The sequence below is a fragment of the Macaca thibetana genome, chromosome 7 (genome assembly GCF_024542745.1).
Source record: "Macaca thibetana thibetana isolate TM-01 chromosome 7, ASM2454274v1, whole genome shotgun sequence".
Classification (NCBI taxonomy): Eukaryota; Metazoa; Chordata; class Mammalia; order Primates; family Cercopithecidae; genus Macaca; species Macaca thibetana.
In genome coordinates this window covers 16,337,386-16,352,855 of record NC_065584.1, presented here as the reverse complement: position 1 = coordinate 16,352,855, position 15,470 = coordinate 16,337,386, and the positions used below count along the sequence as shown (strand labels likewise).

The following is a 15,470-nucleotide window of genomic DNA, read 5'->3' as shown; positions in this document are numbered from 1 at the left end:
GCCAAGAAGTGCCTGGCCAGCTGTCAAATATTGCAAAGGCCACACAGGATGAAGACTGCGGGTGGCCGCCACTCAGTCTGGCTCAAAACAGCATGGATGGCAGTTTCTGTGGAGTGGCCAGATACAAGGACAGATTGCAGAGCCTCGGGGAGAACGGGCAAGGAGGGAAGAGGAGAGAGCCAAAAAATAGGTTTGTGGGAAGGAAGGAGACACTGAGGCAGCAGCTGGACAGAAAAACATCAGAAGAACCTTGGTCAGGCGTGGTCATTTTCATGCCTCCCCTTCCCTCTCTTCCTCCTCCCCACTATGCATCCGATTTCAGTATCTGCAGCCCCTAAGGTCCAAATTCCAGATCCAGTATTTACTGGTTGAGTAGCCTTGGGAAAATCACAAGGAGCCCCTGCAAGCTGAGGTCCTGTCACGACATGAGATGAACGCCATAGCAAAATGGGATTCTTCAATTATTTTTGAGATGAGGTCTTGCTCTGTCGCCCAGGCTGGGGTGCAGAGGCACAAGCCTGGCTCACTGCAGCCTCGACTGCCAGGGCTCAAGTGATCCTCCCACCTCAGCCTCCCTAGTGGCTGGGACTACAGGTGCGCACCACCACACCCTGCTATTTTATCTTATTATTGTTTTTTTTTTTTTGAGACAGGGCCTCACTCTGTCTCCCAGGCTAGAGTGCAGTGGCACCATCACTGCTCTCTGCAGTCTCAACATCCCTGGGCTTAAAGCATCCTCTATCTTCAGCCTCCTGAGTAGCTGGGACTGCAGGTATATACCACCACGCCTGGCTAATTTTTGTCTTTTGTAGACAATGTCTTGCTATGTTGCTCAGACTGGTCTCCAGCCCATTCCATGCCCCCTGCGGTGGTGGGGACCCATTAGAAAAACAAATAAAACAGGATTCAATTTATGCGAACTTAAACACACCTGGGGAGGGGTGGAACGCTGTCACATGACAAGAAATCTTTGTCCTTCACATTTGTCTCTGGTTGCACGTGTAAAAGCTTCCCCCGCCTAGTGGCAAGGAAAGTGGTGGATTCCAACTGTGGAGGAAGGGTCCCCAGGGTGCAGAGGGAAGGGCACAGGGAGCCGCAAGTCCCCAGAGGCCCACCTGATGCTAACAACGTGCAGTGAGGAAAGCCAGAAGGCACTTCGGTTCCATTCCATTTTATTACAATCCTGTCCTTGAGTTCCAGAACGAACGGCTATTTAATACACAACCCCAAACACTCCTAAAATGGATCTTGTTAACATTCAAAAGTCTCCCATTTCTTTCTCAGTATATTAAATCAAAAGGGAAAAAAATCTTAAAAAAAAAAATCAATAGGTTTAGTTCACCCCAGGAAAAGCACCTTTACAACAGGAAACTAAATTGTCAGGAATCTGACCAAAGACACAAAGCAGCAGGTGAGAGTCCTGACAGAAGACAGGGACTCTCACTGGAGCATAAATAGATCCCCCCCAAAGTATACATATTTCACAGGAGTGTGTACATATATATGTCATATATTAAAAAAATTGGTTTCTATACCCAAAAAGTTACTCAGAAATAAATCAACACCCCATCTGAGACTGGGGAAGTCGGGTGCTGCAGCCAGGTTAAACATCAAGCTTGCACCTCGCTCTGTGCGGGTGACCCCTCGGTGCACTGTGCACACTGGCCTGGAGGGGGCTGGATGGGGGCCTCTGTCCTGCCCCCCAATCCCCAGGCCTGGCAGATCCAGTGTTTGCAGAAAAGTGAGCCAGGGAAATCTAGGAAGGCAGGTAGCTGTGTGGTCCCCAAACCCCCCGGTGCAGAGCTCAGGAGCCAGCCAGCTGGAGGCTGGGGGCAAATGGCCAAGGCCACCACCAGCTGCCCTGCAGGCTGCCCTGGGTCCTGGGGTAAAGGGAAGTGCTTGGGAACCCAGGAATGGAACAGCAGCACTCTCACTTTTTACCAGCAGGCCTGCCTCTGGGGTCTGCCCAAGGCCCTAGAGACCTTAGTATTACCAGTCTGGGCTTCTCCTGGGACCCAGTGGCCTTTGGGAGAGGGAGTGGGCTTTTCGACCCGCCAGGCCTGAGCCTCGTGAGCCTGTTGTGTGAGTGTGTGTATGCTTAATGGAGCTCAACACATTGCAAATGAGTGTTCTACTGGGACATACCGGAGACGCGTCTGCTTTGGGGGAAGTCAGTTTGTCATTGCATCCTAATTTGTCCCCGTGCTGACGTGGATTTGTTCCAAAGATATCAGCTGCTGGAAGCGGCAGACACAGAAGACACATTACACACCTGGAAGCGTAATCCTCTCGGGACTTGGCACAGTGTTTCCATTCACAGAACAAACAGCAGAAATGCATGGGAACCCCTTTCCTCATTCCAAACCCTTTCCTGACACCGCAGGCAAGCAGGAGAAAAGGCCGTGAGAGTCAGAAGGCGTGTCAGTAGTTTTCAGGTTTGCAAGCTCAACCACGAGACAGTCACACGCAGCCGTACTCATACCACACGGTCTGCGGGTCCCCGCCTGGCTCCGGGGAGGCGGGAGTGCTCTTGGACATGCTCCCTCGACTGCAGTCCTCAGGGACCCGGCCGGGGTGGGGAGCCAAATCAGAAGACCGACCTGGGCTCTTGGCCGGGGGCCCCTCGCTGCCGCCCTGCCTCAGGACCCCGTCTCCCTCTGAGAGGCTGAGCCCCGCCCGGATGGGGGCGATGGTGGCCACCTCTCCCGAGTGTGGGGGCGCCTTGGGCTTGGTCCTGGCAGCCGGGGCTGCAGCAGGTGAGAAGTGTGGGAGCTGGGAGTTGCTGCCACTGCCAGCAACAGCAGTACCAGCACCTGCAGTGGCAATGGCGGGGGCTGTGGCAGACTGATGCAGGGGGGCCAGCCTTTCCTCCTTTGGGGGAGCCAGGGAGAAGCGCCTCGTGTCCAGCGGCCGGCTGCGGGGACCTGGGCCCTGACAAGAGCTGCCAGCCTTTCCCACAAGTGGGGTCCGCTCCCGGGCCAAGCTGTGGGAGCTGGGGGGTGCTGGGCTTTGCAGGGTGTGGCTGCCTGTCTCTCTGCCCCCTAAGGCCTCAGGAGCCCCCAGCTTCTGAGGGGACTCCTGTTTGCAGGCCTCTGGCCCGCTGGCCCGGAGAAGGTCAGCTGAGGCCAGGCTGAAGGCCCGGCTCAGGGAGGCACTGCGGCTGGCAGGTGCGTGGGAAGTTGGGGGCACCGGAGCCTGCCGGGGTCTGCCCAGAGACAGGCTCTGGGGAGGCAAAGCCTGTCTCGGGGCCACGCTGGGTGGGGCCTCGGCCTCAGTCAGTCTGAAGTTTGGCTTTACATACTGGCCGGGCTTCAGCGGCCTCCCCTCCAAAGTGGGGGTGGCCATCTTGACGGTGGGGGCCACAAAGCTGGTGGGCATCTTGGTCCCTTCTTTCTTGGCAGGTGGTCCTGGTTGGCCTCCGATGGCTGGGGGATCGCTGGCCTTTCGAAAGTAGTCACTCAGCAGGTCATCCCGGCAACTGGGAGTGTCCTATGGATAAGAGAGTGAAGGGTGGAGGTGGGCATGAGGGTTGGGCGAGTCCTCGAAGCCTCCTCCCACCCAGGATGCCACCTGAGCAGCCCACATGGCTGAGACTAGTTCCTGCCTGCCTTTTCCAAGGCACATGTGCCACCCCCGCCACACACATCAGCCCTGGGACCGGACGGTGAGGGTGGATGAGGCAGCATGGGACCACCAGGAAAGAACTCCAGATTCCCCCCAGGCAGCCCCCTAACTTTACACAAATAAGGAAACAGACCCAGAGAGGGAAATGGCTTCCTACAAAGTGAGTTAGTTTCCTAGAAACCCCGACTACAGCTGACCGCTTTGGTCTGTCTGGTTTCCACCAAGCACAGCAGGAACTAGAACCCTGGCGGGTATGAGCAGGGCCTTCCTTCCCCGGTCACCCCGGGACATCGTAAGGACTTCACCTCGCGCCACCGAGAGCAAGAGGAACAAGAGCAGCTCCTGAAACGCCGGAACCTTCATTGCCACTCAGACCTCTCTGGGCCCGAGAAAGGGAAGAGAGAGGCAGAATGGGGGTGGGAGGGGGCGGGGGACAGAGAGGTACAAATGGAGTCTGTAAGTGTCCAGAAGGGGGAATGGTGGGGCTGCACAGGGAAATGAAGACACTGGGACGGCCCAGCCGCCACTCTGCTCCTGCTAAGCTGCCGCCCAGGCTCTGCTTCCCCTGCCCAGGGAGCAGCTGTCCTTTGCCACCACCTTGGGAACAGGCAGAGCCACGGGGCCAAGGGTCTATGGCCCCGCTCAGGGAACTGCAGCCTTCTGCAAGCACAGCTTCTCCTGAGGTTGACATGGATGACGAGGAAGAGCAGTGACTTCATGGGGGATGAGAGGCCGGCGGGTGTCAGCCAGAAGGTGGGTTGGTAGCTCAGGAGCCATCTGCACCTGCCAGCAACTCCTGTCCCACAGAAACATCTGGACATAGTGCCACTGGACAGAGATGCATCTGCTGTTTTATGCTAGTCTGATGCTACACATCTTGGGTGGGTGTCCAGTAAGACCCGTGATATCCACAGGTACCTTTCATCACCTGTGGGGCCACGTGCTGTTCTAGGAACCACATGTATAATTGCAAAGAAAGTCATTTAATTCTCAAAACGGCCCTGCAAGGTTGTTGGAAGGCTGTGTGAAGGCAAAGCAGCAGGCCATGGAGGTTTGGCAGGTCACGCGTCCAGAGAGAGGCAGACCCAGATGAAAGCCTGCGGCTGCCTGGCTCAGAGCTGCTTTCCACTCCACCAGGCTCCTCCCTGCACACCTCAGAGCCGTGGATACCCACCCTCCTGGCCACACAGGGAGCCCCATCTTGCGACACTCCCTCCCTGCATCATCGACGCCCAGAGAGTGAGGGCGCGGTGTGCATGCCGTCGTCATTTCCCTGGGACGGGAAGCCCATGTGTACATTAGGGGCTTTGTGCGTCAGGGGTACCAGGAGGGAAGTCAGGTATGTCAGGGACAGGGGGTTAAATATCCCAGGCAGAGAGAGGGGGCTGGCTCGCTGCATGCCAGGCATCCGCTTTCAACAGAAACTGCTATAGCCAGACTGTGTTGGTCTCACTGAAGCTAAAAATGGAAAGGTAACAGTACAGGGAATAGGAAATGGGGACTGTGAGGACGAGTCTGAGCTGAGCAGGGAGGGGCCCCACTCCTCGCTCAGGACCTGCCTGCCAACATCTCCAAAGGGAAAGGAAACCATCATAAGGGGCATATAACAAAAAAAGACTGAGAAGGAAAGCCTTCCAGCCGCAGGCCCCCCAATTTCTGGAGTGTTCTCATTCAGGCCATTAGACCAGCAGCTTTTTTTTTTTTTTTTTGAGACAGAGTCTCACTGTGTTGCCCAGGCTGGAGTACAGTGGCACAATCTCGGTTCACTGCAACCTGAGCCTCCCAGGTTCAAGAGATTCTCCTGCCTCAACCCCCTGAGTAGCTGGGATCACAGGCGCCTGCCACCATGACCCAGTTAATTTTTGTATCTTTAGTAGAGATGGGGTTTCACTATGTTGGCCAGGCTGGTCTCGAATGCCTGACCTCAAGTGATCCGCCCACCTCAGCCTCCCGAAGTGCTGGGATGACAGGCGTGAGCCACCGCTTGGCCTAGACCAGTGGTTCTTAAACCATGGTGCCTACCCAGCCGCAAGACCATTATCTAGAATTTATAAAGATGCAAATTGTCAGCAAGCCCAACCTCAGACCCACTGATTCAGAAACTCAGGGAATGGGTTCTGTGGTCTAGCAAGGCCCCCAGACGATTCAAAGGCACGCCTGAGTTTGAGAACCACAACATTAGACTGCTAACGTCTTGAGCGCAGGCCCTCCTTTGCTTTTCTCAGCTTGGCTTTTCCAGCTCTTTGCACAGAGTAAGTGCTTGGGAGACAGAAATATTTAAGTGAAGGAAGGCCAGGGCCATGTTTCATATTTCTGTGTCAACTGCAAAGCTGGGCACGGCGCATGCAGGCAAAGAACCTGCTGATGAACTGGTTTGTTTGTTTTTCAAGAGCAGGCACCAGGCACACTGCTTAACGTATGATAGTAGGTGCTCAATAAATATCTATCAAACACATACTTGCTTTTCTGTGTCACTGTGTCCTAGTAATGCAGGTCACAGGGTTTACCAGAGAGCTAGACAAAGTCCAAATGTGTTTCTTTAAGGGTAATGAGATGGAAAGATTAAAAAAGACTGAAGTTTTAAGAATCCTCAAAAGGGCTCAATTGCAGACAGTGAACTACATTCACTCAGCAACCCAACAGCTCACGTGACGAAATTCAGAGGGAGCACTTTAAAGATGTATGTGCAGCTTCAAAAAAGCTAAATGAAGACCTATAGAGGTGGCAGGAGGATGTCAACAGGCAGTGTTCAGGGTGAGGAGCTGCAGAGCTGGTGCCAAATCCAGCTAGCTGCCTGTTTTTGTACATCCTGCAAGGTGAGAACAGTTGCTACATTTTTATTTTTTCTTGAGACAGTCTCGCTCTGTCGCCGAAGCTGGAGTGCAGTGGTGCAATCTCAGCTCACTGCAACCTCCGCCTCCCGGGTTCAAATGATTCTCCTGCCTCAGCCTCCTGAGTACTTGGGATTAAAGGCGCCTGCCACAATGCCCGGCTAATTTTTGTATTTTTTGTAGAGACAGGTGTCTCTATAACTCTGCTTATTTGTAGAGATGGGTGTAGTTTTTGTAGAGATGGTGGCCAGGCTGGTCTCAAACTCCTGGACTCAGGTGATCTGCCCACCTTGGCCTCCCAAAGGCTGGGATTACAGGCGTGAGCCACTGCACCCCGCCAGTTGCTACATTTTTAATTGGTCAAAAAGAAATTTTGTAAAAACGTATTTCACAACATGCGAAAATCATGTGAAATTCAAATGTCAGTGTCCACAGTAAAGCTTTGCTGGATGCCAGCCACGTCCATCCACTGACATAGGATCAAGTGTTTGCTTTCTCGAATGGGCAGAGTTGAGTAGCTACAACAGAGACTGTGAGGCCCAGAAAGCCTAAAATCATTCCTCTCTGGCCCTTTCAAGGTCCTTAAAAGGTTGCCAGCCCCTGCTGGAGAAAATGCAGGGTAAGCGAGGACTCAGAGCTCTGCCATGAAACCCAGCGTGAGACCCTAGCCCTACAAGTCAGGTGCTGGCCACGCACCCTTGGTGCCGGCCACAAGCTCTGCCGGCTCACCTCCCAGACCCAGGGAAGAGCAGCCTCCGAGGTCAGGGGCTGGCGGCTGGCTTGCGGTGACTTGCCAGCTAGTGCTCTAGTCAGCCTCTCACGTCCAAGCCAGCTCTGTGCCTAGGCCTTGCCACCCCCACCCCATCCTTTTCTGCAGCTATGATCCTGAGCCAGGCAGAGACAGCGAGGGAGAGAGACGGGCCAAGTCTGTGTCCGGGTCACTCACGTGGGTGGGGGAGCTGCGGTTGCTCTCCTCCAGGAACTCCTCCAAGGTGACCATCTCACTGCTGGGGGAGGCCGAGCAGGGCCGCACTCCGACGTGGGGAGGAGCTGTGCCCCTCTTCTGGGCACCCTCCTGTGGGAGGGGCCCGTTCCGGGGCAAGGGGTACTCGTGGCGGCCGAGGGCATTGCGTCCTGGTGTGCTGGCTTCCCGGGGCAGAGTGGCCAGGTCCCTGCTAGGGATCAGGTCTTCGCTGCTGAAGCTCTCGGACCGGCCATGGAGCTGCTCGGAGGAGCCTGGGTGTCCAGGCAGGAGACAGAGGACCCTCATCAGTCTCGGCAGCCCTCTGATGGCTTCTAGAGGTTTCGTGCTGCCTTTGGCCCACTCCAAACTATCAGAGAGAAACCCCTGCCCCAAATCCCAGGGCTTACTCCCACCAGGCTGAAAGTCTATTAAATAATCTTTCGGACTCCTTTTGAATTTCACTTTGCCTTTAAAAACAAAATACCTTGAGATAAAAGTGGAAAGCTTCTGCTAAAGTTTAAGTTATTACTGGCTGCAAGGCACTGCCCTTGTTAGCACTCGCTCATTCATGTATTCAAAGCTTATTCAGCACCTGCTACATGTGAGGGGCCAAATGTACAGGGAAGGTTCATGAAGAAAGACCATATTCTGTGCCTAACACAAACTATACATGTTCCAAGAATCAAAATCCTCCAGATTTGTTCTGTGGCCACAGTAGAATGGAACTAGTGTTACTCTCCCCATTCTACAGATGAAGTAACCGAGACTCGAGACCTGTGACATGCCTGCATTCTCAGTGCTGCTCGGGGGAGAAGGGAGCTGAACCCCAACCCATTCTAACTCCCAGTCTGTGCCTGAAACTGTACAGTGTGGCCTCTGAATGCATCAGAATGTATTTGAAACCCCTAGTTATGTATTTTAAAAATTCTAATAATATGAGCCCAGAGCCAAACCACCAATACACTTCCCCCCGCCCCCCCCCCGACCAAAATAGGGTCTCGCTTCTGTTTTCCAGGCTGGAATGCAGTAGTACAATCACAGCCTACTACAGCCTTGACCTCCCAGGCTCGAGCGATCCTCCCACCTCAGCCTCCTGGGTAGCTGGGACCACAGGCATGCGCCACCACGCCTGGCTAATCTTTTGCTTTTTGTAGAGATGGGGTTTTGCCATGTTTCCCAGGCTGGTTTCTAACTCTGGCCCAAGTGATCCAGCTGCTTGGGCCTCCCAAAGTGCTGATTATAGGCGTGAGCCACTGTGCCTGCTCCGAATCAATTTTTTAAAGTACACAGAAGCAGAAGACGTACCTTTTAGGTTAAGAGGTGAGCTGTTGCTGGATGTGTTTCTACTGCTCTCTAAGCTACTTGGCCGCGACACTGAAAGGAAATGGCAGTGTTAAAATCAAAAAGCCAATGAGCAGGTATATCCCAGATTAGCCATCTGAGAAAAACTACGCACTAACACAATCCTGTGCCAAAGCTAGGCCCAGTGCTCTCAGGAAGGAGGAACTCTGGGACTCCGTCTGCGCTCCAGTGAGGAAGCCTGGCTTCCCCAACAGAGTGCTGGGCACAGAACAAGTAGCCACCACCAGATGACAACTCTGCTTTTCTGCGTGTAGGAGGCCTGGGGCTGCCGCTTCACACAACTCCACAGAGGAAATCTCACACAGAACGCCAGCATAGAGGGCAGACAAAACAAGGCTGCTCTGGGTGAACAGAGCTGGTTGAGGTGGGGGGGGGGGTCCTCCTCTATTACCGCACAGAGCTTTCTGGAACACATGCGGACAGCCTCAGCCGAGGCCATGGGAAGAAAGGTGAGGGCTGTTCAGGACCACGTGTGTGCACGTGTAAGTGTGTGTACCTGTAACCAGTGAGGTGTCACGTCAGGAGACCCACAGGGAGCAGGTGCCAGGGGCCTGGGACGGAAGGGGGCACTCCCTTCTCCTGGATATTTGCTGTTCTTCAGTTTGTGTCCTTTGCCTTAAATTTACATCTGCCCCAAAGGAAGAAAATCAAGGCTTATGGTGCTGAGGGCACCTGCCCACCTGCTCTCCTGGCCACAGTGGGTGCTTGCCTGAGTGTGGCTCTGCCATGCCACCCCACTGTAGACTTTGGGGAAGGCTGGCACCATTCCCTACAGAGGGCAGGCCATCCCTTCCAGGGCCCGCAGGCCTCTCCTGGGTCACTCCTCCAGCAGCCCTATCTCGAGAGCGAACATGTCCATGCTGCTGTGCTATGAACCCCCGTGGCAGGGATGGCATTTCAGTTGTCCCTGCAACCCCCAGCCCCCAGCAGGCGTTGAGCTGAGCCACCTCAGGAGCCTGTAGAGACACCTGGGGTTCCTCTGCTTGCTAGGCCACCAACGCAAGTTCATTCAGGTTTCCTGGGTCCATGGGGCACCTGGTTCCAAGGGCTGAGGTGCTCTGCAAACAGTAGCTGTCCAGAAAACACCTGCTAGCAAACATGTTTGAAACTGAGCCAAAAACATACTTGGTGATAGTGAATAGCCTAAAAACAGCATCGGTCCCCTCCCTGAGCAGTGACAATGTGAAATAAACAAATGCACATCTCTCTTTAAAAAAGAAGTAAATTTCAGTACAAGGAAACGGTGATAGCAATCAACGGCCCGAAAGCACCATTGTTTATTCAAGTACTGCAACGCAAATCCTTTTCCCTTCTTTTTCCTCAGAGAAGCTAGAGGAAACAGAACATTTATGAAAAAAGCTCCTATGGTTAGCTGACTGATCACAAATCTGGCTGCTCAGGGAGATGCCCCCAGCACACGAGGCAGATTTCTCCTGTTGCATTAGCCTCCACTCAGCGTAAAGATGTAAGACTCCCGTTCATTCAATTGTTTCATTACAGTTCTTTTTTTTTGTTGTTTTTTGAGACGGAATCTCACTCTGCCGCCCAGGCTGGAGTTCAGTGGCCGGATCTCAGCTCACTGCAAGCTCCGCCTCCCGGGTTCCGGCCATTCTCCTGCCTCAGCCTCCCAAGTAGCTGGGACTACAGGCGCCCGCCACGTCGCCCGGCTAGTTTTTTGTATTTTTTAGTAGAGACGGGGTTTCACCGTGTTAGCCAGGATGGTCTCGATCTCCTGACCTCGTGATCCGCCCGTCTCGGCCTCCCAAAGTGCTGGGATTACAGGCTTGAGCCACCGCGCCCGGCCTCATTACAGTGCTTTACTCAAGTAGAAGACTGTAAGAATGTCAACATCATCAAGCTTTTTAGACTGTGGATAGGGGTAGGAGGTGATGCCAGCTCCTACACTTACCAAGCCTTTCAGAAGTAAATTGAAATCGATGTAAACTTCTAAGAGTCTTTTTAGGATTATTTTCTCATACTTCTAGGGTTGCCTTTCAAAAATTAAAGCAAAGGAGCTTTTAATTTCTGAGAAGGCAGGTACTGTTTACTGTCTCCCTTCTGCAAAAATTTATAACATGCCCGAATCAAATGACAAGTGCTTCTAACAATTTCCAAGACTAAATACGCCTCAGAGCTACTGTGGGCAACCGCAGCCAAGTGAAGACAGTAAGGGACCTTCTTGAAATGAATGCTCCCCACCTGAGGCAATGGAACTTCCTGGCCAACCTGGAAGGGTGCTTGAAGGCATGAAGAGGAAAGGTCAGTGCTTCCAGAACTGTGATGCTTGGGAGGCAGCAAATTCCCCACCACTGGAGGTATATGAGTAGAAGCTACATGCTCAGCCCCCTGAGGAGGGGAAGGAAGAATGGGTCCCCCATTCCCACCTTCATTTGGTGTTGGACTCCCCTACAGGACTCAGCTTAAAGGAAAGGTACCGTGGATAAAAACCAGTCTGGAAACGCAGACGCAGCACCCTCCCTACTCACCGTACTGCCTGTGGTTGGGGACCTCAAACTCCAGGGATGGCTCGCAGAGGTTGTCATCTGAGTTATAGGCTAAGGTGAAAATGAGGCTGGTGAGTCACGGTTACGGAACATCCCTCATCCACAGGGAACCCCGCCACCTCGCCTGGCACCTGGATCCCAGCAGCTCCAGTTCTTGGGATGAGGGCGTGGTGTGCAGGTGCTGCCTTTGGGACCTGCCTCTCCTACCCCTCCACTATTTCTCCTGCTGAGCAACCCTGACACTCCCGATTCCCATCCCCTTTAAATCACTCTTCCACCTCTGCTGTGACTGGGACATGTGGACCAAAGGTGTGTTCTGGCCTAAGGATGATATAAAAAGAGCTGAATATTGAGTATCCTGGGGGGCCCCTTCCAGCCTCAGAGGCCAGCCCTGAGAGCAATTCGCTTTCAGCAGTCAAGTTGTCTTCAGGTAGCAGGAGGAAGAAGGAAAAAAAAGAGGCAAAATCAGAATCTACCCCTTGAGGGGACAGGCTGAATTCCTGGGGACTAAACATTGCACCAACAGCTCCTGACCAGAAACACACCTGGAAACCACTGGCCATCAGGCACACGGCCTTTCCCTGAGAACTGGAAATGTCCCACGCCTCAATCCTGCTAGTTTCTGCCTGAGAGCAGACCCTGGATCCCCTCCAAAATGACAACGGGGTCTCCATTTTGGAGATGGTGACATGCCCACCTGCAATGGATATCTGGAGTTTGAGTGTCCCTTGAGGTCAGGACCCTGTCTCTGTTGCTTTGTTTTGTTGATCAGACTCAAGGTTCTCCACGCCCATGGCTTCAAGAGTCAGGTGGGTGGGTTTATTTATGCAAATTAACCCCTTCTTGCTCTCTCAGACTTCTAACACCCCAGAGGCAATCACTTTCAACTCCTTCATCTGTTTCTCTGGATATTTCCCTGTCTCTTATATTATAAGGGGAATGCCCTTTTCGGTTTTAAGCATTATCTCTTCCTTTCTCTTTGCATATTTTAAATTCCCAAATGCGCCTCCCTTCCCTGTTGCTTTTTTTATAGCATCCTGTTCTTGTTTCTTGGGTGCAATCATTCCTCTTATCTCTGATTTGAGTGTCACCTGGTAAGATCTGACTGAGCCATTCTGCTGGGACTCTCTCAGGCTAATGAGATTACTCAGAATATTTTAATCTCATGCCTAAAGATGTGAACTCGTGGCACCTTGGAAACGGGGAGTTCGTAAATCCTTCACTGAACCCATTTGATTTTAATACAGAACACTTGCCTCAACTGTGTCAGTGAACTTCCAGTTCAGAGACTCTATCCTTTCTTGGCCCGGTGTAGTGGCTCAACACCTGTAATCCCAGCACTTTAGGAGGCCAAGGCAAGAGCATTGCTTGAGGCCAGGAGGTTGAGACCAGCCTGGGCAACATGATGAGACCACATCTCTACAAAAAATTTAAACTACACACACACACACACAAATTTAAAATATATAATTTATCTTCTCTCGAGAAAAAATCTCCAAACTTTTACCAAGGTAGGGCAATGGCAGTTGCCTGCTTTTAGCCCAAACTCTGGTTCTCAGCCCACCTTCCCTTCCCTTCTGGAGCTATTTGGTGCCTTCACTTCCTGAATGCTGGTGGTGACAGTGGGTTCTGAGGCCCCATTGCAATTAGGCCTCTGGAGGGTTTCCTGCCCAAAGTCCTTGGCTGGTAAACACAGCTGCATCTGTGCCACCAAAGCCTGTCAGCGGCCTCACCCCTTTGCTCACCACCTATCAGACTGAGAGGAGAGCGACTCCTCTGAATTCCAAGAGCCTGGGGCCTTCGGAAGGGACATTAGGCCTGACGCTCATGGCTCTGGAAGGGCTCGCAACTCACCTTTGGTGCGGCCCGGGTGCCGGGCGATGGGGGTGGAGCTGGAGGGGGCTGTAGTGGTGGCTGAAGTTGAGCAGGTCCGGGAGCCCAGCTCCGAGGGCCAGGACCTCATGGCCGGATCGGTGGAGGCATCTGTGCGGTCAAGGCTGCCTCTGTGCGGGGAGCCTCGCTTTGGTTTTGGATCCCCAGGGCCTGAGGCAGAAGAGGACATTGAGAAATGAGGCTGCCAAGTCCTGTGCCCTGTGGACAACCACATCATGGCCTAGAAGCAGGGCAGCAGGGCACAAGGACCACAGAGACAAAAGCGGGGCTGCCACAGCTCTCGGGCTGCGACTTAAAAGGGGCCTGGTGGGGCAGGTTGGGGCGAGAGGGCTTGGTCTCAGGCGGGTGTTGGAGGCCCCATTGAGGATGGCTCTGGTTCTAATGCTGGGGTCACACTGCCAGCCCTGAGAGGCTGGGAGGAAACAAAGGGAGCCCCTGAGGGGATAAACTGCTGGTAAAAGTCACACATACTCACTCTAGGACACATCTCCTGCGTAACACTGTCTGGAACTCGAATCCCTGACTTCCAAAGATCCTAACAGATGTCTGCCAGCTCCAAAACCTGCAGCTGAGGATCCGAAGGTCCTGCTGCCTGGACTCACTAAGGACTTCAAATAGAAGTTTATTGCTAACCTCACAATATTCTGTGTTTTCAAAAAGGGAAGCCTTAATCTCTAACTGCAAGAAAATCTTTACCTTGTATCTTGTGCTTTTCTGCAATCTCTAACTTTTCTACCATGAACAAAAACTGGTCAAAATTAAATTAAATCATATCATATATAAAATCATAAAAAAATACAGTCCGTAAGACCAACTATCCCACAGGAAAGAGGACAGGCTCTCCAAACACAAGATAAAAATGAACACGGCTGGCATTCCTAAGAGCCGACAAAGCACTCTGCAGAGCGTCCCACTCCGTGTGCCCCGACGGCCATGGACCCAGAGCCAGGACTCACTGCTGCAGTTCGGCTTCTTCACCCGTGCAGCTGTCTGCCCTCCCCGTCACTCCCAGTCTGGGTTCACTGTGCAGTTTTAAGCGCCCAGAGCTGATGATTTGAAATCAAGGGGAAATGTGGATTCTGAAAGATAACCTTGATGAGAAGCAAGACTCAAGTCTGCCTGAAGTGGAATGAATTGGGACAGGTGGAATGAATCGGGACAGGTCATCCTACAGGTGAAGCTAAAACAAGGATCCACGGGGGAGGCAGAGATGAACGAACAGTTAGCATGAGCAGCGGACAGAGAAAGCACAATTCCAACAGCGTGCGCAGGAGACAGGTCTGGAGGACCCGGCGCCGCGGCAGCCCAGGTTCCCAGAGCGAGGCTCATGAGATGAAGTCAGTGGCACATTAACTCTCACATTTTAGTAGTTACGTGTTTATTCTTACGATTACCTTGTTTTTATGATGATACTTGTGTTTTCCACTTACAGGACTGATACTAATCTTTCCTTTTAATACATTTAACTACATACTGTGAATCAACGTAAGGGAAAACATGTAGGTAATCATATTTTTGTAGGTAATCATATAGATGGTATCAGGATATGACAAAAATAACGGAGGTGGTCCAGGGATGGCTGGAGACAGGAAATGCTCTGCCGGTAACAGCCTCGCGGGCCGGCTGGCATTTTCCCCTGCTCGAGGCATGATTTGTGTGCTGATGTTCTTTCTGTCTCCTGCTGTTTTAACTTAAGCATCCAAGATGTCAGAAAACCACAGCACAGTCATAAAACTTCACTCTGGGCTGAACTCTGGCTGGCAAAATCAATCCAATTAGTCAAAATGTCTGAACGGAACAATCAATCCTTCAAAACAGAACATATTTTATAAGGGCCTTACCGGAAAAGGCCCACAATTCAGTGCTCTGACAAAGGAAGAGGAGAGAAGGGCAGCAGTTTTAAATTTAGCTGCTTAAAAATAAAGTCTTAAAAAACCCCTCACTTGACAGAGGCTGTGTATTTTAGAAAGTGCAGCAACCACCCGCCAGTGCTGCTTGACACACGGGCAAAACATAAGCTCGCAGGTGCAAGAGACGGGAGAGGGGCACGGCCACTCGACTTACTTAGTACGGACATCCTGGCCCAAGGACATGTGCACGTATATCCTGAGGCTCCCCCTAAAACTGTGTTGTGCTGAAGAAACGGTCCAGGGAGTGTGACAACTCATCTTCTATTTTGAAATCAGAATCCACGCTGGCTACTTTAAGCTTGAAATTGGGGGCAGGAGGAGGGGTCCGCTATCGGCCATCTGGCCTTTTAGACGCTGGCTTTTTTTGTTTGTTTGAATTTTG

At 52.5% G+C, this 15,470-nt stretch overlaps 1 protein-coding gene across 5 annotated transcripts in view; it reads right to left on the bottom strand.

The window, feature by feature from the left end:
- Window positions 1-1,155: 1,155 nt before the first annotated feature.
- Window positions 1,156-15,470, bottom strand: part of CCDC88C (coiled-coil domain containing 88C) — a 148,444-nt gene continuing 134,129 nt past the window's right edge. For all 5 annotated transcript variants that reach the window (XM_050799000.1, XM_050799002.1, XM_050799001.1 and 2 more), the window contains 5 exons: window positions 13,140-13,328; window positions 11,268-11,336; window positions 8,725-8,793; window positions 7,402-7,691; window positions 1,156-3,489 (listed from right to left, as the gene is read on the bottom strand). In XM_050799000.1, coding sequence (XP_050654957.1) covers window positions 2,461-3,489; window positions 7,402-7,691; window positions 8,725-8,793; window positions 11,268-11,336; window positions 13,140-13,328 — 1,646 coding nt within the window. In that variant the 3' untranslated portion in view covers window positions 1,156-2,460. The remainder of the gene's footprint in view (window positions 3,490-7,401; window positions 7,692-8,724; window positions 8,794-11,267; window positions 11,337-13,139; window positions 13,329-15,470) is intronic.